The following is a 22,303-nucleotide window of genomic DNA, read 5'->3' as shown; positions in this document are numbered from 1 at the left end:
TTAACTCCACAAACTCACCTCACTTTGTTTTCCTTTTGTCATTTCCTCTGATTTGTATCACACAGTATGAAACTACAGTCAGTGGTGCCACCTGCAGGACGATGGTGGCACTGCAGCAAGAGTGTATTATTTTAACTGCAGTCAGAAGCACAAACAGGGAGACATAACAGGAAAGAATACTCAGGTTTAGCTTTTACTATATATCTGTTAATACACAAATTATTTCATTTGATATAACTACACCAAAAAAACGTAACTAGGGTTATTGCAACACTGGTATGAACTACATACTCCATTGATCCTCTGCTCTATTTCGGTGTTACCGCCTTGAAATAATTAGTTTTTACTTTCAAACCAAATCCAAGTCACTTTTTTAATGACTACACTCTTCCTTTTCAGTCAGACTGGCCCATGAACAACACGTGCTAATGCGAAATTGTCCTGTCACTCATTTGCGGTTTATTCCCCGTGCAGGCAACAAGCAGAAGTGGGTGCCCCTGATGATCGAGGTGAAGTCGGAGGGTCCCAGAGAGAGATCGGCGTCCCGGAACAACAGTCGACCAAACGAGAGCCCGAGAGTCCCGCCCAACGCCAGGAACGACCTGAGGGGTGAGGGATTTGGAAACTGTTTGTTGTGGTGGTATTTGCCTGATGAGTGCAGCGAGGGGATGACGCAGCAGCAGGAGGAAGTGGGCGTGTGTCAAACCGAGCGGCTACTTCTGCCTTTTAACCCCGCGCTGTCTCTGCTCGCCACGTTTTTTAACAAGTGCGGAAATTGAGTTTAGTTTAGACACAACGAGCAGGTTCAAGAAAAGCGACTCAACCAGAGGTACAGTTACCCCGGAGCATTACTGGTGTATGTTTTTACATTTATAGATAGTCTAGTCTCATGTTGGTGGCATGTGTTATTTCAAGATAGATGTGTAGTTATTTTGAACATGTCGGAAATGAACAAGTTAAACGTTTCTGCACAAACTAAAGACTTGCAGTGTTATAAGTCATGCAAAGCTTTTTTCTTTTTAGTTTTTTTTTTAACCTCTTAACTCCCACCTAATCAAAAAGCTTCTTGGGGAAAAAAAAGCACTTAAACAGCCCCAAAAAATGAGAAGAAAACAAGGATGTAAACGCAACAAAAATGTGACACAAATTCAACAAATATGTGACAAAAATTCAACAAAAAAATGACAAAAATGTGACAAAATTTCAACAAAAAAATGACAAAAATGTGACAAAAATTCAACAAAAATGTGACAAAAATGAAAAAAAAAAGAAAAGAAAAAAAAAAACATTAAAAAGGTGACACAATACAGCAACAATGCAAGGAAAAAGGTCAGTTTTGTGGGTCTTAGCTTTCAAATGAGGTGTTACACAGGCCTATATAATAGCCAAAGAGGACAGAATGCATTTGGTTTAGGCGGGTGGTAAGAGGTTAAACTACTCCATAGTTAGTCATGTGACAAAAGCACCACCCGCAGCCCTTGGATCATTTAATCTGATGCAAATAATGTCCAACTGAACCTGAATTGAAATGACAAAGCCACAAACTGCTCATCTACGGCACAAAATACAGCCATATCTTGAAGCAGGAAAATGGATATGTTGTGAAGTATTTTGCCTTAACCCCTTAACTCCCACCTGAGCCGAGCACATTTTCTCCAGTTTGGCTTTACCCCAGTCCAAAAGCTTCTGGGAAAAAAGCTGTGAAAATAGTTACAAAACTGAGACGAAAAAAATGATGGAAATGTGACAAAAAAGTAAGAAGACATTGACAAAAAAGTGACGAAAAATTGATGAAAAAGTGGCAAAAATGTCACAAGAAATTGACAAAAAATTTACGAAAAAATGACAAAAATGTGACAAAAAAATAACAAAAATGTGCTAAATTTTTTTTTACAAAAATGTGACCAAAAAATGTGACAAAAAATGACAAAAAAAGACAAATGTGACAAAAAATGACAAAAAATGTGACAAAAAATAACAACAAAAAATGACAAATGTGACAAAATGCTACAAAAAAAATGACAAAAATGTGATAAAAATGTGACAAAAATATAACAAAAAAATGACCAAAAATTACCAAAAAAATGACAAATGTGATAAAAAAAATTGACGAAAAATGACAATAATGTGACAAAAAATGACCCAAAAAATGACAAAAAAAGTTACAAAAATGAGGATGATGGAAAAAAATTTGACGTGAGGAAAAAGATCCTCTCGGTTCAGGCGGGAGTTAAGAGGTTAAGTGCTGCCGGACATAAAGAACAGTTTAATGATGTCGTTCCAAAGTTTTAGAGATAGATGAGACTTTAAAGGAACAGGCCACCGTTTTTCCATACTGAGATATGCTCTTGCCTGAGCTTAGAGGAGTTGATACGTACCTGTCTGGTCTTTGTGCCCGTGGAAGAGCCTGGTAGCTTCCGACTTCACCCCCGTTTGGAGCCATAGGAATATATTGGGAGAGGCCAAAAGCTAGCAACGTCTTTGGTTGTTTTGCGTGACTGAGGGCACGCACAAAGACCAGACAGGTACGCATCAACTCCTCTAAGCTCAGGTAAGAACATATCTCAGTATGGAAAAGCGGTGGCCTGTTCCTTTAAGTGTGTGGAAAGCCGTCTCTCTCACCTGTATGTAGAAAAAAATAATCATGATCGATTTTAGTCAGAGTCCTGTATTTGAACTGCTTTAATCGTGTAAGAACTACCACAGTACCTGAAACTTTCTCAGTGGTTATTTTTGTAATAGTCAGGTGCAATAAGTGCAATAATAATCTATTTTCAAACGCCGTTGTTTTCCCGCTCAGACTGGCACTCTCAGAAGTACGAGCGCGAGTGGAGAGACGACCACGACGAGGTGTCCAGCGTGAAGAGCGAAGGAGCGCCGTTCAGAGGAGGCTTCAGAGGCCGAGGGAGGGGGCGGGGCAGGGGCCGGGGCCGGGGCAGAGGAGCCGGCAGAGGTGGGTGTGACCGCTTTTCGTTTTGACCCGATGCGCTGTTGACGTGATGAGCTCTTCATGTCTCTTCTCTGACAAAACACTCTGGAGAGGATTTCTACATCTCTGATCTCAGCCCGCTCTTTAACACCGTCTGTAATAAGGATATCGTTTTGAGTCTGCCCTGCTGTTTGTTTTGTAAATGAAGATCGCGTTTGCAGATGATGCAGATTAAGCACAAGTTCCGGTCTCTTCCAGGTCATTACGAGTACCACTACGGCTACAAATCGTACGATGTGAAAGACGGACCATACGGGCAGAAGTTTGGCAACTCTGTCACGTATTACTACGACAACATGAGCAGCAGCGACCTGTACTCCGCCGACCAGGACCTGCTCAAGGACTACATCAAGAGGCAGATGTGAGTGTGGTGATCCAAAAAGGCAGTGCTGGAGTTTTTTTACACTAGGCCCTTGACTTAAACCAAATGCATTCTGTCCTTTTTTGGCTGTGTAACACCTCATTTGAAAGCTGAGACCCACAAAACGGATCTTTTTCCTCGCGCTGTTGCTGTGTTGTGTCACCTTTTGTATGTCTTTTTTTTTTCATTTTTGTTGAGTTTTTGAGACATTTTTGTTTAATTTTTGTCCCATTTTTGTTGGATTTTTGTCACATTTTTGTTGAATTTTTGTCCCATTTTTGTTGGATTTTTGTCACATTTTTGTTGGATTTTTGTCACATTTTTGTGTAATTTTTGTCCCATTTTTGTGTAATTTTTGTCCCATTTTTGTGTAATTTTTGTCCCATTTTTGTGTAATTTTTGTCCCATTTTTGTTGAATTTTTGTCCCATTTTTGTTGGATTTTTGTCACATTTTTGTTGGATTTTTGTCACATTTTTGTTGATTTTTTCTTTTGTCACATTTTTGTTGATTTTTTTTGTCACATTTTTGTGTAATTTTTTCCCATTTTTGTTTAATTTTTGTCACATTTTTGTTGGATTTTTGTCCCATTTTTGTAACCTGGCTAACGCCAGGCTGCTGTGTGCGCTCGAATTATTTCGAACTGCACAACAGCCTGGGGACCATGGCCAAATCTCCGGTGGATTTGGGAACCAATCACAGAACGAGGAGGGACGGCAAGACGATGACGCACTATTCGATATATGGAAGCTTGTAGTTTATTTACGGATAATTTAAAAAAAAGTTTATTTACGGATCCAACGTGACAGCAGCAGACACGATGGTATTTTTTGATCAAGCTTTAGACCTTGTTCTAAATAATTTAGCTCAAAAGTTTACAGCGGGTACGTCATACGTCATCTCATACGATGATATGATTGGCTGTGGCTTCGTGCAGACGCACGAGACTTTTTTTTCTTTTTTTTTCGTATCGCCCAATAAACGACTATGGACGATCGTAAACCACACCTCTCCTACGAGAAAATGAATTGGTGGTCCCCAGACTAAATATCACTTGTGATTTTAGTCTGGTGTTAGCCAGGCTACCATTTTTGTTGAATTTTTGTCACATTTTTGTTGATTTTTTTTGTCACATTTTTGTTGATTTTTTGTCACATTTTTGTTGATTTTTTGTCACATTTTTGCTACGTTTACATCCTTGTTTTCTTCTCATTTTTTGTGGCTATTTTGGTGCTTTTTTTCCCCCAAGAAGCTTTTAGATTAGGGTAAAGCCAAACTGGAGAAAATGGTGGGAGTTAAGAGGTTAAATGAAACGCTACTGAAGTGATGAGCTTTTCATGTCTCTTCTCTGATTAACATTGAGGAAGACTTTGCATCTCTGATCTCGGCAAAAAACCCACACGTTTAATTTTTAACTTAGAGAGAAAACCTCCTTAACTAATACATGAGTCGTTTGTGTTTCAGAATATGTTTGAATATGTGGTTTTAAGTGTTGAAATGTCCCTGTGTCAGAGAGTACTACTTCAGCCTGGACAACCTGGAGAGGGACTTCTTTCTGAGGAGGAAGATGGACGAAGAGGGTTTCCTGCCGATCGGGCTCATCGCCAGCTTCCACCGAGTGCAGGCCCTCACCACAGACGTCAGCCTCATCCTGGAGGTGAGGACGGTTTCAGAAAGATCCCAAACACAAACCACGTTCACCACATTCAATACAACGTCCATGTAAATGCACTCCAGATCTTGAGCTTGCTTCGTGATGAGGCGAGACGGCTGGAGGATTAGCCTAATTTGCATGTTTTGGGGTTGAGGGAAACCTGAGCACCTGGAATAAACCCACGCAGACACGGGGAGAACATTTAACTCTTGGGGTGGGAGCCTCTGGGTACCTCACGATTTGATACGGTTCGCGATACACGGCTTACGATTATCTCACGATACGCCGATACTGCGATAATCGGTGTATTGCACAAAAATAACCTAAGATACATCACGATTAATAAAAAAAAATGCTACTTTTAACCTTAATTTTAACACACCACATATTATTCATCATTTACATTTCTTTTCATGTGCTTTTTTTCTGTTTCTATAAATGATCCCTGACTTACACACTGAAAATGTGTCTATAGATCTGTCAGTGACTTCCTTTACATTCGAATAAACAAGAAACCACAGCCCTATTTAAAAAGGAATTAATCAAACCCAAATGAATCTTGTATATAAATATAAAAACATGAAAACTATCATTAAAAGTAAATTGTGTGACAGTGTTTGGTCCAAGTGCTTCAAACTGTAGTGCTGCCCCCTGCTGTCCGGACTGAATTCTTGATCATTGTTGGCCTCTATTGACTGTGGAGCTCATTAATATGCATAACATCACTCATTAATATGCATGTCGATATCGGAATAAAAAATCGGTATCACATCGTCCGGCAAAACATTGGGATATATCGGTTATATCGATATATTGTCACACTTCTATTTAACTCCACACCCAACGTTTTTTAATTATTATTATTATACATTTATTCCTATTCAAAATTAGGCTTGGTACCATTTTGTAATATTCTTTAACAATACTTGGTTTTACAATACCTGATGATACTTTTTATGATACCCATACTTCAATATTTGTCATCTAAAACCATAGAACAGATCAATAATGTTAATTTATTTCCTAGAGGACTATTTCTGTTGAATTTGTATCATTTATTTGATCTGAAACAACCAAGTGACATCCTGTAATGCTGTCCCTGGACCAACGGCATCAAAACATGTTCTCTAAAGATATATATTTGTTGGTACCTTTTCCCTGATACCATACGGGTATCGCTTAAAGTTCATAGGACACATTAGACACAATTTTTGCGAAAACATAGTTAACACAATTATGTTAAAGATTTTGCTAAACTTTTACCCAGTTTTCGTTAGTTTGATCATTTCTGTGATGTTTTTCGTTTCACTTCCTTATTGGACACTGACGGGAAAGGACAGATAGAGGCAAACAATTTGAAACTGTTGCCGTGCCGACCATGTTATGTCAATGGGAAATAAGTCAAACTGCTCTGGAGCTTTACCTTTATCTATGTCACTTCCTGTCAGCAGCTTATAAATTCAAATAAAAACTTTTCTGCCCAACATCATGATGAATTACTCCCACCTGAACCGAGCACATTTCTTCAGTTTGGTTTTACCCAAATCTAAAAGCTTCTTGAAAAAAGTGTCAAAATAGCAACAAAATTAGACAAAAATAAAGATGAAAAACAACAAAAGAGCGACAAAAAAGTGACAAAATGTATGTTGAAAACGCAATGAAAATATGACAAAAAAGTGACATGAGGCAGAAGATCCGTTTGGATGAATTTTGCAGGATTTTGTCTTTAAAATGAGGCACTACATAGATACAGACGATATCTCTGGAATCACCCATATATGGTCATGTTTGAAAACAGTTAAGGGGGAAAACAATTGAGAAAAATCTAAACTTTCTCTAATTATTGAAAAAATACTTTAATTTATGAACATAGTTTTCTACTCAATAAAGATAGTCATGCAGAGGAGAATAATAGTTCAACAGCCCATAAAAACATAAATAACGGAGGATGTTAGCATCATGCTACATGCTAACTCTAGCTACAACTGCCTTTTTTTCCGCTTCTACTGACCAGTATGCAGTGAATAAACATCTGTATGGACCCGATTTACACTTGACTTTATTTTTATGTGATAAATAAGCTTATATTTTGCCAAAAAACGTTTAAAAAGAGTGAAAATTAAAATTAGTGACTTTTTAGATTCTGGTGAAACTGAATTGGAGAAAATGCTCTTAGCAGGGGCGGGGGTTTGAACTGCTGCTTCACTGAAATAAAATGATAGTTATTACTTAATACAGATGTTATCCATCTGAATAAGTCACGGTATCCAGCCTTCGGTTTGTTTACTTTGGCGCGGCCGTACGATTGAGGCGCTGTGGAAGTGATGAGCTCTTCATGTCTCTTCTCTGAATAAAACTGAAGACGACTTCAAAACTCTGATCTCAGCATTTAAAGTGAACATGACACCTCGGCGTAAACTTAACACTTCAAATTTAACATCTGGCAAAAATGTAAATGCAAGCGTTCACTTTTTGTTTGTCGCATGCTAACAAGTTAATGGCGTCAGGATGAACACACTCGGCACACAAATCGTCGTCTTTACTTCTGACTTCTCGTATTCATGACTGAAGCATTTCTTTCGCCGCCGCAGTCTCTGAAGGACAGCCAGGAGGTGGAGATCATCGACATGAAGATCCGGAGGAAAGAGGAGCCGGAGAAGTGGCCGTTACCGGGGCTGACCATGCCAAACCAGACCCACACAGACTTCTCCCAACTCATCAACTGTCCCGAGTTCATCCCACGCACCGCGCCGGACGACCACATGGGTGCGCCACCTCTTCTTTTGCTACCGCTTGAATAATGTTTTGAAGTTTAGCTGTAGAAGTGATAAGCTCTTCATGTCTCTTCTCTGATGTCTCTGAGGAAGACGAACAACTCTGATCTCAGCCGTTCAAACCGATAAGGAGCTCTTTCCTACTTAAAGCTGCAAGAGAAAACATAGATTGTGGTTGATAGCGAGTTTTGTCTCTTAGCATCCTCATTTTTTGTCAGAGTGAAAAGAAAAAAATGACCAAACTCAATGCCTATTTTAGGTTAGCAAGCTGTAGATTTGTAGAAAATCGCACAAAAAGTGACCCTGTAATCCAGATATGATTTCAACAAAATGAAACTACAAGCCAGGCCCTGTCCATTATTTAGATTTTGTCACCGTTTTTATGCACGTACCATGTGCTGTTGGCAAAAATCCTTTCATAAAAGGCTGCAAAAATCAAAGAACTAACCATTTACTATTCCGGGCAGGTTCACCTAGAGCCTCGACGCCGGTGCGGTCCAAACTGGACCAGGACCTGTCCAACCTAAAGACCATGCCAAAGGGACTCTCGGCCAGTCTCCCAGACCTGGACTCCGAATCCTGGATCGAAGTCAAGAAGAGGCCCAGGCCGTCCCCCGCCAGGCCCAAGGTCAGCGAGAACGACCCGGTCTCTCCCTCTCCCACTATCACACACCACTTCCAACACTCTCTCCAACAATCCTTTATCCACACATCGTGGTCTTCTTTTTATGTTTTGTTCATTTGTGTTTTGTTTGCCCCCCCCCTCTCATCCTGGTCATGGTTGTCGGTGCCTGGTGCTGGTTGACTGACTTAGGCCCATTCGTTTCAGCAGAAGGAGAAGGAGAAGGAGAAGGAGGAAGCCCGCTCTCCTCTGCCCCAGACGGGACCATCGCCCTCCCCCACGGCGCCCCCCAACAAGGTGAGACGCACACTCAGGCCGCTGGTTTGTAAATGTAGGTGTTTCAGTCTCGGAAGCTAAAGGCTAATAACGTTGATATGGCGCTCACAAACTGCATTTTACTTTTACTTTTGTCATTAATGTACGTTCAGAGCCTTTTGAATCCTGTATTTCTTTCCTTGGGTGTGAAATATCCATTTAAACTTCAATAAATGCTGAATTATGAATTGGTTTAACAGCCCATAAATACAGAAGAAACGGACAATGCTAGCCATGAAACTACAATTTTAGTTTTGCTTCTTCTGAATATTTTTCTGTGAATAAACATCCATGTGGGCCTGATTTTGACTTGACTTAATTGGTGTGTGACAAATATGCTTTTGTTCACAAAATTCACTCTAAAGTGAAAAACTGTGATTCCCAAAACAAACTCCCTTCCCCCCTCGGCGAGGCCACGCCCCCTTGTATGACCCATCACCTTTACTGAACCACCTGCTCGTTGTGGGTATTATGTGTAGTGGCATTTTGCGTAACTCCCCGGCCCTCGAGCCGCAGAAATGTAGTTTAACCCCTTAACTCCCACCTCAACCGAGCACATTTTCTCCAGTTTGGCTTTAGTCCAAAAGCTTCTGGAAAAAAGCTGTGAAAATAGCAACAAAACTGAGACGAAAACAGTGATGGAAATGTGACAAAAAAGTAAGAAAACATTGACAAAAAAGGTGACGAAAAATTTATGAAAAAGTGGCAAAAATGTCACAAACATTTGATAAAAAATTGACAAAAAATTGACGAAAAAATGACAAAAATGTGACAAAAATTTGATAAAAAATGTGACAAAAAATGACACAAAATTGATAAAAAATTGACGAAAAAATGACAGCCTCTTAACTTCCGCCTGAACCGTCACATTTTTAAGAACGGTTATGTTGGTGTTGCAGTATTTGCTGTAGAAGTGATGAGCTCTTCATGTCTCTTCTCTGAATAATAGTGAGGACGACTTCAAAACTCTGATCTCAGCAAGCAGGGCGGCAGAATCAGCTGCAATCACAATGTGCAGAAATATATTACGATCCAGATCTCCTTTTTTTTTCAAATATAATCTATGATCTACAACATATCCAGTAGTTTTACTTGCGTGGCTGGGGTTGTAGTGAAGTGATGAAAGGATGAAGCTTAGCAAGAGATGGAAAGGAACACATTTCCTGGGTACATAGTATCTCAGGAGGAGCTTTTTTGGTTAAGAACAGTCCCCCACAAACAAGTGGGTTGAAACACGACACCTCTAGAAGTCCATGTAGCATAGCATTACCCCCCTATGCTGAACATTAATGGCAACAAACTTCAAACTCCTCCTCAGTGTTTTGAGCTGCAGCTGTAGCTGATCTTCTCCCTCACTGTTCCCTCAGGACGGGGCGGAGCAGGACGAGCCGGAGGAGCTGGACTTCATGTTCGACGAGGAGATGGTGCAGATGGACGGGCGGCGGAACACCTTCACCGACTGGTCCGACGAGGACACGGACGGGGAGCTGGACGACCAAGACGTCAACAAGATCCTGATCGTCACGCAGACGCCGCCGTACCTCCGCAAACACCCGGGCGGCGACCGCACCGGCAACCACACGTCCCGCGCCAAGCTGTCCACCGAGCTGGTCAAAGTCATCAACGACGGCCTGTTCTACTACGAGCAGGACCTGTGGGACGACACGTACGAGCCCGAGTACGCCACCATCAAGGTAACCGCCCACACGCCAGGTTCCAGTCACAGTCAGCAGTTTGGTGTTTCCTGGAGCTCCTCACGGTGTCGGTCGGGGGAAAGTTAGAGGTGAAGCTGCACCTAAAACACAAGCTTTCGGCCGCGGCAGATCAAAGGTAAAAAAGTGTGCTCAGTCATTGCGGGCCAGGCTCGTGCGTCCTGGTTGGTGGCCCTGAGGTTCAAAGATATTTCTCTGATATACAGTTTACTCAGGATACTAGATATGACTGGCTGCAGTTTGAGTGAAATCAATCTACAATCACATGGGACTCACACCAGATGGTATTTAGTTTTTTTGTTTATTCCAAGTTCAGTGTACATTACATACATATACACATGATGTTTTAGAACATTTGAACATACATTCATATGTATGATCAAATGGCAGATATTGTGATCTGATTTACGCTTTTAACATGTTATTTAGGCCTACAGTTTTATTGTAGGCCTAAATAACAATAACAAAGCTCATTTGTTGCTTTGAGCTGCATACATATATATCTAAAACTGCTGTTAAACATCATGGTACTCAGTTATTACATTTCAGCTTCATCTTTAGTTTGAGTCATTCTCTAATAAATGTGGCGCTCTCACAGTCCCTCCATATGCATCTGCATAAATATATTCTCTGGATCACAAGCTGCAAAACGCTGCTTATGAAAATCCAACACATCTTTACGTCAAAAACTGTCTGTAAAGTTGTTAGAAATAGATGTGGCCAAACTTTAATTTGTTCTCACGATGAGTTGTTTTCAATGTGTGACAAACATGATTCTCCTGCAGCCTCTTCTGATCGGAAGATCAAAGGAAGTGAGGCTCGATCATTCTGATTGCCGAACATGTGAATCACTTAAACGGCGGAGGTTCGGTTATCGCAGGAGCTGAAACCTCCATCTGGATTGGATAAAGGTTAATCATGCAGCTCTAATACCGTAAATGCTCTAATATAGGCCGGGGCCTTTATTTACTCGAGGGCATCTAGGACCAGGCCTTTATTGAAACCAGGCCACAATTAGAGACAGGCCTTTATATCTATTTGAGCAAAACAGACGACCAGGAAAATGAAGAAAAACGAGATTTGTGTCCATTTGCACCTAAAATATTAGGTTCATTTATTAATGAACATTTCAAACCCTCTCCCAGCGGCTGGAACATTGACGCCTTTTATTTTGTCAGGACAACAGGAAGTGTTTTGTTGCTGTTAGCGGAGCTTTGACATCAATGTCACTGCAGGTTTCTGTTTCGTTTTTACTGCGGACCGGATTATTTGTTATCTTGTGTAAAGGCGAGTTTAGACGGAGCGTTTGTGTTTGTGATCGATCATGAGACTGACCCGAGAGAAGACGAGACGCTCGTGGGTTTGTTGTTTGCCCTCTTTCCAAATACAGTCACAGGAGGTTTGAAAAGTGGCTAAATCTGTGTCAAAGTTACGCTCGGATCAGCTCCTCCACAGCGTCCCCCTCGGCCCGGGTTCCCATTTGTTTACTTCCTGCACGTGAGTTTTCATTTACACGAGTATGAGACAAATTCCTAACATGGGAAATATTTCTACTGCTATAGTTTCTAATAAAAGCCCCGGCCTGTTTTAGTGACCGGCTTTAATTTACCTCCACCAGCCGCGAACCCGGCCTCTGTCAGAGACCCGGCCTCTAATGGAATACAGGCCAGTATTAGAGGATTTACGGTATATACGTGTACATAATTAAAGTGAAAAAGCGGTGGGTGAAGCATAACTTATAAGTCCCCTCCCCTTTAAGTATCATTTCATTCATGTGTTCGGAGCCAATAACAGAGCAACGTGCAACAATCAGCACAATCAGCGCTCTTTCATCCTCTCCTATTGTACATGTTTTTAGTGGCAAGGGAAACCGGAGCATCCAGACACGGAGAGAACATGTAAACTCCACACAGAGGGGAGTCCAACCTCTGGACCCTTCTAGCTGTGAGACATGTGCGCTAACCACCAACCAAAAATCATTCAGTGATGGTCGAAAACATTCTCCGCCGCAGTTTTGGCTGAAATTTCTCGTTTTCTCTTCCTTCAAATCTTAAGAAACGAAGTATGCGCTGATTTATCCTGCGTTAGCGGCGTTAGGATATAGTATTTCGGTCTTAAACCCGTCCGCTCCTCGCCCTCTTGTTGTGGTTTCCTCGTTCTGGACGTAGCATTAGCCGCATGTTTCTGGAGGGAAGCCCAGTTCAAACTGAGAACGGCGCAGAACGCTCCTGTGGAAGTCTTTTCATGTCGCTTTTTGTCTGTCCATTGTCTCATTGTCCCCCCTTCTTTTGTGGAGCCTTCACGTGTCCACGGGCAAACGTCCCCCCCCCCCCCCCCCCCCCGAGCTTATATTTATACAAACAACCCGAGCCAGCATGGTCTCCTCCTGCCCCGGGGCGCTTCTGGGCCCACTTTTATAAAGATGGATCTTCCGCTTCCTCACCTTCCCTGCGAGGACAAACGCGTGAGTCGATTTGGGACATTGAGTTTTGTATTTGAGCGCAGTCTGCTTTTGAGGAGAACTGGCAGGTTGATGTTCTCATTTCCAAAAGTTGTCAGTCAGTTGTGTTTTGAGCGAAAAGGCGGCGCCATGAAATATAATAAAGCGCTCGTGGCCGCCATGTTTTGTTGCTGTGTCTCGATCTCAAGACTCATCAAGAGAAGGTTCGTGGCGGCTGAACTCTTAGCATCATTTCAGTCTGAACATGTGTTTTATTATTTTTATTATTTCAAAGACTTTCTGGATGTTGGGCTTTTAGAGAAACGGTAGAGACATTCACCAAATTGACTTTGTCTCTTTTTTTTGCAGCAAGAGGTGGAGAACTTCAAGAAGGTGCACCTGATCAGCCGAGAGGAGTTCGACTGTTTGACCCCTGAGCCCCCGGTCGACCCCAACCAGGAAGTGCCCCCCGGCCCGCCGCGGCCACAACAGAGTAAGAGCTTGTTTATGTTATTCCTAAAATGGACTAAAGGATAATTGCGCCTGTGACTCGGGCTGGGCACCGTTCAAACATTTTTTGATACCAGTACTTTAACAATACTTTCCATGCCGATACCTGAACGATACTTTTTCCGATACCGATGCTAAAGTATTTGTCAACTAGAATCAGAACAGTAATGTGTGGAAGATCTGCGAATTTACAATATCTGGTTCATCGCCAGAAGAAGAAAATGTGGGGGGGAATTTAGGAAAAAAATCCCCAAAATGGGGACACATTAGGGAGGGGGACGGTATTGGGAAAACAAGAAAAAATTGGGGCAAGAATAAGAAAAAAGAAATGTGGGGAAAAATTGGGCAAAATAAAATTGAAAAAAACGGGGGGGAAATCAAGTCACTTCCTTTAATGCTGACCCTGAACCAACGGCATCAAACCCTTTTTAAAAAGTAGTTCAACAATATTCAAGTTTTTAATAAATCTGATTTATTTCCGAGTGTGTTTTTGTCATGTTTTTGACGTTTTTGTTGTTGTGTGTTGTTGCTTTTTCATAGTTTTTCCCCCCATGGCTTGTTTGTCGCATTGTGACTGTGTTTTTGTCACTCTTTTATTGCTGCTTTGTCACTTTTTTTTTTATCACTTATTTGTTGCTTTTTTGTTGCTTTTTTGTCGTGGTTTTTTGTTTGGTTTTTCATTGGTGTTTCTATATAGATATTTCTTCACACTATATACTTATTTCCTCATAATATATACACATTTCCTCATACTATATAAATTCTTCCTCATACTATTTAAATTCTTCCTCATACTATTTAAATTCTTCCTCATACTATATACACATTTCCTCATACTATATACCAGAGGTGGGAGACTCGAGTCAAATGACTTGACTCGAATCAGACTCGAGTCGCAATTTTCGGGACTTGAGACTTACTTGACCAAAGCTCCAAAAAGACTTGACTTGACTTGGGACTTGCTGTTTGTGACTCGAGACTTAACTTGGACTTGAGGCCAATGACTCTCAATGACTTGCTGTGACTTTATAGTTATTATTTATTTGAGTGAAACTGTCGAAAGATCATGATTAATTTTGTAAAAGCGGCGCAGCTATGTTTACATTATGGTAATCAGCCACATGCGTGTTCGGTTTCCCGACGGAGCGTCTAATAAATACAGCCGAAAAGGCTGGAGGAAATATTTCTTTGGATGCATTAAAAGTTTTCTAAAGACAGTGAAGAGGAGGAGATTTATGGACAGGAAAACGTTTGAATCAATGGACTGGACCTACAGCACAGACGGGCGGCCTCCAGAACCACCATGTAAGAGCTGATTCTCTGGGGCTTTTCGATGTTTTAATTCGTTCACACAAAGTTTACAGCATTTAGTGACTATTTTACGCATCCGCACACAGCCCAGTGACAGCGGGACTGAAGGCTACGCGGAATCTACTTTGAGCAGGGGCGAATCCGAGTATACAGGGGCTGGAGCAGTACAGGGGAACCACTGACAGAAACTAACAAAAATAAAAATATTATTTTATATTTATATTTCATACTACAAGGAAAAGCAGCTCATGTTTAAAAGACTCTGTTTCATTTCTTTATAAGTCGCCCCCCCGGGCCCCCTTTCTTAAAATGCTGTCCCGGTAATTTTGTACATAGACTGGAGCATTTAGAATATATATAGTTTGAATTTTTGGGTGATTTAATATTAATTAAACTTTAAATCCAAATCCATGCGATTTTAAAAAGTTTGGTTTTAGCCTAAATGTTCAAAATCGCTGTATCTTGAGAAATCACTTGTAATTTTCAAGATTAAACACATTTTGAAAAGTAGACACGCTAAAGCAAGACTTGACTTGACTTGACTTGACAAAAGCTATGACTTGACTTGACTTGACCCCATGACCGATTGACTTGGACTTAGTTGGGACTTGGACCTTTCATGACTTGGACTTGACTCGAGACTTGCATTTAGTGACTTACTCCCACCTCTCTATACACATTTCCTCATACTATAGAAATACTTCCTCATACTATATACTTATTTCCTCATACTATATGCTTATTTCCTCATACTACATACACATTTCCTCATACTATATACTTATTTCCTCATACTACATACACATATCCTCATGCTACATAAATACTTCCTGATAGTACTTGCCCAGATCGTGTATGTGTAAACTTGTATACTCTCATCTCCTCCAGTCCCCACAGACGCTCTGGCGAACAAACTCTTCGGCGCCCCGGACCCCTCGTCCATCGCCCGCTCGCTCCCCACCACCGTCCCGGAGTCGCCCGGTTACCGTAGCAACAGGACGCCTCGAACGCCCCGCACGCCGCACCGGAAGGACGCCACCATGACGCCGCGCTTCTACCCCGTGGTGAAGGAGAGCCGGCCCGTAGACGCCAAGGTAACGAGAAAAGAAAGAGAAAACCTCAAACCGAACTCTCCCTTTTACAATTTACAACACTAATGATTCATTCACGAATATCCTCACGTTTGGTATACACGTGTTGTATGAAAGGCTGTTACCGAGGTGACGCCGTAATAATACTACTAATACTAATACACAGCTTATTAACCTCTTAAACCCCGCCTGAGCCGAGCAGATTCTCTCTAGTTCAGCTTTACCCAAATCTAAAAGCTTCTCGAAAAAGTGTCAAAATGGCAACGAAAAAATAGATGGAAACAAGGATGAAAATTCAACAAAAAACGTGACAAAAAATGCAATAAAAGAGCAACACAAAAAGAATTTGTGAAGAAACCGCAATAAAAAAATGGACCAAAAGTGTTAAAATTTGGCAAAAATGTGACAATAAAAGCAACAAAAATAAAAAATAAAAAAGTCCAAAAAAAGTGAGGGGAAAATATCCATTTAGATGAGTTTTGTCAGTCTTAGCTTTCAAATTAGGTGTTACACTGGTCTGTAGGTAGATTCAGGAATCCAAAATCCCTCAGAAGAAATCTTTGTAACTAACGTATGTAACTAATGTATTTTTATATGAAATTTTTTATATGAAAACGATATAAATGACAGAAAAACTGATCTGCATGTTGTTCCTTCATATTTCTACCAGTAATCTTCAGCAAAAGCTAGAAAATAAAATGAACCCCCCCTATTCTGCATCGTTAAAACAAAGCCCATGTCAGTCTGTATGTGTTCCTCACCCGTCTCTCCGCCCCTCGCGCAGACGCCCAGGAAGAGGAAGACCCGGCACAGCTCCAACCCGCCCCTGGAGTGCCACGTGGGCTGGGTGATGGACTCCCGCGAGCACCGGTCCCGCACGGCCTCCGTCAGCTCCACCACCGCCAGTCCGTCCGAGGGCACGCCGGTCCCGGGCACCGTCGGCTGCACGCCCCAGTCCCTGCCCAAGTTCCAGCACCCGTCGCACGAGCTGCTGAAGGAGAACGGCTTCACGCAGCACGTCTACCACAAGTACCGGCGGCGCTGCCTCAACGGTAACAAACACAAACACACACTTTCCTCCATCCACCCGTAAACAGAAGAAACGAACGTGCGGCTTTTGTGTCGGCAGAGCGGAAGCGACTGGGAATCGGCCAATCGCAGGAGATGAACACGCTCTTCCGCTTCTGGTCGTTCTTCTTGAGGGATCACTTCAACCGGAAGATGTACGAGGAGTTCAGGCAGCTGGTGGTGGAGGACGGCAAAGAGGGATACAGGTACAACAACAAAAAAACAGATGTTAAAAATGTAGTATTTTGGCTAGGGCTGAAACGATTAATCGGCGACAAATCGATTATTGAAAGAGTCGACAACTGTTTTAGTAATCGATTAATCGTTTTCTGGCTCACACAGACTAAAATGGAGCAAAAATGACCCAAAAAATGTAGTATTTTTGATGAAAGCCTACTTTGATTTTATATTTAGGGTCTGTAGTGGTTTGTACAATGTAAATTTCATGAATAGAGCCTTCAAAAAACATTTCCCTTTAGTTTACTCCATCAGCACTTCCTTAAACAGCGCCACTTAAGCTATAATGTGTTAAAAAATTACTACACCATTCACAGCCAAGCGATTAATCGATTAATCGCAAAAATGATCGATAGATTAATCGATGGCATTAGAATGGTGTGATAAAACATGAATCTGACTTCCTGATACTTGTATAAACCCTGTAAACAAAGATATCTACTTGGAGCTAGACCTTTCCTTCTGTTCTGACGTTCTTGACCCTCATGACCTGCCTTTATGAATCTATCAAAGAAAAAGCTTTTGTTTTGATGCTGCTTCAGTCCAGCCCGTTTCGACACCTTTGTTTTCACAAATGAGCGACGATCCTGTAAACCTGTTCCAATCCTAATGAAGCCCTCGTGTTTAGGTACGGACTGGAATGCCTGTTCAGGTACTACAGCTACGGTCTGGAGAAGAAGTTCAGACCCGACATCTTCAAGGACTTCCAGGAGGAGACCATGAAAGACTATGAAGCTGGTGTGTGTTTATTATTACACAGTCCGTCCATTGTTCCATCGGTTTCATTCCTCAACGTGACGATTGTGTTTTCCTTCCCCCGTCTCCTCCAGGCCAGCTCTACGGATTAGAGAAGTTCTGGGCCTATTTGAAATACTCTAAAACCAAAACTCTGGAGATCGACCCCAAGCTTCAGGGATGTCTGAGCAAGTTCAAACGCCTGGAGGACTTCAGGATCGACGTGAGTGTGGAGTTATCTCTGAACGCATTTTGAATAAGACTTGAACAAATCAGCAACACCAGGAGGAGGACAAACCTACTTTTCCTCTTTAGATTAATGGTTCTCAACTGGTTTCATCCTGGGATCCCGAGCCGCGACCCAAATAGGACTTAGACTTGTGAGATATAATGTCAAATGTCGTCTTTTCCTCAAAAATGGTTGTTGAATAAGCATGAAATAAGCCAAAGAAGCTGAAGAACAACCCAGTGAGTCATTTTAACAGACTCGAGTAGTGATCTTCTGCACATAAATATTAAAAGAAATGTTTTTAGGGAAAGGCTCTTGACCCACTGGAAACTGTTTCGCGACCCATTAGTTGAGAACCACTGATTTAGACCAGTTTTATGGGGAATGTTTCCCTCCTGAAGCAGAACATCTTCACCCTCGTGAGACACAAAGGCTGCAGTCGCTTCACCCAGCTCTGATACAGCCCCGTATAGGAGGCCTATCTCAGACAGAAATGGGAACACTTTTTTAACAGGGCCGTAACGATAAAGGGGCTAACTGGGCATTTGCAGAAGAAAAGCTCCCACGAGTCACAATTTTTATTCGTTTTTTGGCAGACTATAAACTTATTTATCACACACAAATAATTAAGCTGAAATCGGGTCCATATTAGTGATGTGCGGGTCAGGGTTTTTTTTTTTGAACCCGCGGTTCCCGCATTTTTTGACCCGCCCCGCGATCGAAGGAGAATTTCACGACCCGAACCGCGGGCAGACCGCAGGGTCCGCGGTGGAACCCGCAACCCGCGCATATGGATTTTTTCTCAGCAGATTGTCCAGTAGAAGTGAAAACCGGCCCTCCTTAGCATCGCTTTGCTAACATTAACGTTGAAGGTAGCATAGCTTCCTGGTTCGTACTGTTGAACCACTTTGCTCCTCTCCATGTCTCTGTATCTTTATTTAGTAGACAAATATACTTTACAAATATTTACTGTATTTTTTATTTTTTTTTTTCTCTCGTTTTTCCCGCTCTGGCTGCTTCGATCATGACCATATATGGGCCAGAGTTAATTTTGACCACATATTTTGTTTTAGTCTTAGTCTTTTGACTAAAATGTAATTTAATTTTAGTCAAGATTTAGTAAAAAAAAAAAAAACGTTTAAATTTTAGTCTAGTTTTTTTCGACTAAAATTACATTTCAATTTTGTCGACTAAAATTAAGACTAATTTAGTCGACTTATATTGATAATATTCATTACAATCATATTTAATCGTGTTCCTCGACTTCATGGAGCTGCTTCCACATGAACAAAGCTCAGAGCTGATCCTTTAACAGAGAATTTATATAATATGAGGCTCTTTCAGACGCTCAATAGAAGTTTGGATGATTTTAGTCTCTCCTTTTCATTTTTATTTAGTCTTATTTTAGTCGACTAACATATCTGGACATTTTTTTCACAGTTTTAGTCTCATGAGAAGCTTTTAATTTTAGTCGACAAAATTAACACTGATATGGGCATTTGCAAAGCTTCCGTCTGTATCTATCACCATTTGGGACGAACGTTGTATAACTGTCGCTTCCTGTCTCCCCTCTCCCCCCCCCCCTCCAGCCGCCGATGGAGGACGGCGGCCGCAGGCGTCACTCCTCCTGCGGGGACGGCCGGCGCAGACACCAGAGCTCCGGCAGCCGCCCCCAGAGCCAGAACAGCGGCGGCCCCGGCCTGGCTCCCCTCGCCGGGCCCGCCCACGCCACCACGACGACTACTCCCTCCCCCTCCACCACCTCCACCACCACCACAGCCAAGGAAGACGCCAAACCCGCCTCCCAGAAAACCACCTCCTCTGCCAACGCCGCGCCCAAGTAGCTCTCTCTCTCTCTGGAGTCAAGTTCCACTAAAACTATCAAAAAAAAACAACAAAGAAACATCTGCAAGTCGCTGGTCCCCCCCACACGGAGCAGGAGGTGTCGACCACTCAGCTCCACTAAAGAAAGAAAAGAACTGGATCTCTCACCGTGGCGCCAACTTTTAACTTTATTTTTGTTCCTTTTTTTTGTCTTGATGAGGCAAGCATCAACTCTCGGTGCTGTTTATTATTATTATTTCCTTTCCCCCCCCCCCTTCCTCCTGAATATTTAATTTCCTTGCCACCTCTGAGCCCCTCCGATCTTCCTCTTCGACGCCGACATAAATCTTCCTTTCTGATTGGAGAACCCTTTCTAACGGAGACCTTAGAACTGAGTGACAGACTGCACACACCTCACTGGCGCCCCCTAGCGGCCGCTGTACATCCAGCTTGGACCAAAGTGGGTTGGAAAAACCGGCAGTTACGACTTAAAAAACCCCCCCCTCCCCTTTCAAAAAATGACTCAAATACTTTGAAAAAACTGGTCATTTCGGTGAAGGGTGGGGGGATGAGACTATGAACCAAATGAGTGGAGAAAAAGACCTCACTATGGAACTATTATTGAAAGTTGCCTTATTTTAATGGTTTTACCGCTTCGAAGAAAGAAAAAAAAAAAAAAATGTGCCGCTACTTTTTTTCTCGTTTTGATTGTACAGCATCGAAAAATTCATCCCGTGACAAAAATCCTCCTCCTCCGCAGGTCCGCCAAGATTTTCCTCATCCGAAAAAAAACGATTGTCTTTCTTTTTTTTCCTTTGTTGAAACCGTCTTCCAAGCGTCGTTCAGCCTGTTACCCGTTCGCCAAAACGAAATCAAACTTCAAAGTCGGGAGGGTTCTTCTCATCAGGGGCTTCCTGGCTTCGGTAACAGTGCGATCTCCAACTCGTCCACAGCCTTCCGCCGTTAACCGTACGCTGCACCCCCCCTCCGCCCCCCCCTCCGCCGCTTTTCAACGACTGGAAACTCAAAATCTGGAATTAACTTGAACCAAAACAAAAACGATGGCTTTTACCGGACGAGGAACGCCCCGGATTTTTACCACGTCCCGGGAAGACACTTGATATCAAAACGGAGCGCTAAAAAAAGTCTGGTTGTTTTGTAACCCCATTCATTTCCCCCCCCCCCCCCCCCCCCATAGCTTCAGGGGGGAAAAGTAACTAAACAGTCAAAACTCTGATGGGGGGGCGAGTCGGCGACCGTCCTATTTCGAGACGAAAGCTAAAAAGCTCTTGCATGTAGGACGGCGAGGACAGAGAAAAAAGGTGAGACGTTGCAGGTGAAAACATTGGCTGAACGGTGTTGAAGTAGCTCGCGATACGGCTGTGCAATATCGCGATACGGCTGTGCTATATCACGATACGGCAGTGCTATATCACGATACGGCAGTGCTATATCGCGATACGGCAGTGCTATATCGATACGGCAGTGCTATATCGCGATACGGCAGTGCTATATCGATACGGCAGTGCTATATCGCGATACGGCAGTGCTATATCGATACGGCAGTGCTATATCGCGATACGGCTGTGCAATATCACGATACGGCAGTGCTATATCACGATACGGCAGTGCTATATCGCGATACGGCAGTGCTATATCGATACGGCAGTGCTATATCGATACGGCAGTGCTATATCGCGATACGGCAGTGCTATATCGATACGGCAGTGCTATATATCGATACGGCAGTGCGATATCGCGATACGGCAGTGCGATATCGCGATACGGCAGTGCTATATCGCGATGCGGCAGTGCTATATCGCGATGCGGCAGTGCTATATCGCGATACGGCAGTGCGATATCGCGATATTATTGCGATATTGCACAGAACCATTTCAACACAATATGTTCCACTGTAAGTAATCACAGAGAATTGTGTCAAAAGACGACTTAAAATGAGACATCAGGACCAAAACAAGACTAAATATTACTGAATACTAATGTTGAATCGCCTGATATCGCGATACGATATTTTTTGCGATGTACTGTGCAGCTCTAGTTGATTCAGTGAGGTTTATTTACCGGATATATCCAGGAAGTAGCTACGACAGCACATCTGGTTTTCCACGCCCAAATATAGACATGTTCGGTATCCACGTGTTGCACGATAGACGAACGAGATGACGCTGTACTCCAAATATGGTCATTTCCTTTGTGGGAAACGGCAGCGGTTTTTCAAAATGAGTTTTCATTCCATTCCTCGCCTGATTTGTTGAGCTTTGAGCCCATAAAAACAAGGCTTCCAGCTTTTTCAAAAACGAAACAAGATCCAAAATCCCCTCTGAGCAAATCTTTAACTAATACATCAACAAAAATAGAACCATGAATTGAAAACCTGGCTCTATCCATTTCTTAGATTTCTTCGCTGAAAA

The 22,303-nt window shown here is 42.3% G+C and overlaps 2 protein-coding genes across 5 annotated transcripts in view; both read left to right on the top strand.

The window, feature by feature from the left end:
• larp1 (La ribonucleoprotein 1, translational regulator) overlaps window positions 1-20,379 on the top strand; it is a 48,127-nt gene extending 27,748 nt beyond the window's left edge. For 2 of the 4 annotated variants that reach the window (XM_079566313.1, XM_079566310.1), the window contains 15 exons: window positions 475-609; window positions 2,801-2,953; window positions 3,188-3,350; window positions 4,862-5,006; window positions 7,595-7,769; window positions 8,245-8,405; window positions 8,592-8,696; window positions 10,082-10,408; window positions 13,236-13,359; window positions 15,576-15,781; window positions 16,563-16,830; window positions 16,908-17,052; window positions 17,712-17,821; window positions 17,914-18,041; window positions 19,637-20,379. In XM_079566313.1, the coding sequence (XP_079422439.1) occupies window positions 475-609; window positions 2,801-2,953; window positions 3,188-3,350; window positions 4,862-5,006; window positions 7,595-7,769; window positions 8,245-8,405; window positions 8,592-8,696; window positions 10,082-10,408; window positions 13,236-13,359; window positions 15,576-15,781; window positions 16,563-16,830; window positions 16,908-17,052; window positions 17,712-17,821; window positions 17,914-18,041; window positions 19,637-19,891 (2,600 nt within the window). In that variant the 3' untranslated portion in view covers window positions 19,892-20,379. Of the gene's footprint in view, window positions 1-474; window positions 610-2,800; window positions 2,954-3,187; window positions 3,351-4,861; window positions 5,007-7,594; window positions 7,770-8,244; window positions 8,424-8,591; window positions 8,697-10,081; window positions 10,409-13,235; window positions 13,360-15,575; window positions 15,782-16,562; window positions 16,831-16,907; window positions 17,053-17,711; window positions 17,822-17,913; window positions 18,042-19,636 lie in introns of all 4 variants that reach the window. The other 2 variants (XM_079566312.1, XM_079566311.1) reach the window with 2 other exon arrangements.
• The window catches only part of st6gal1 (ST6 beta-galactosamide alpha-2,6-sialyltranferase 1), a 204,973-nt gene that overhangs the window by 111,403 nt on the left and 71,267 nt on the right, over window positions 1-22,303 (top strand). The gene's annotated exons all lie outside the window — the stretch shown is intronic.

The sequence above is a fragment of the Gobius niger genome (assembly GCF_951799975.1).
Source record: "Gobius niger genome assembly, chromosome: 11".
NCBI classification, from domain to species: Eukaryota; Metazoa; Chordata; class Actinopteri; order Gobiiformes; family Gobiidae; genus Gobius; species Gobius niger.
The sequence above is the reverse complement of the archived record's forward strand: the minus strand, read 5'-3'. Positions and strand labels throughout refer to the sequence as shown.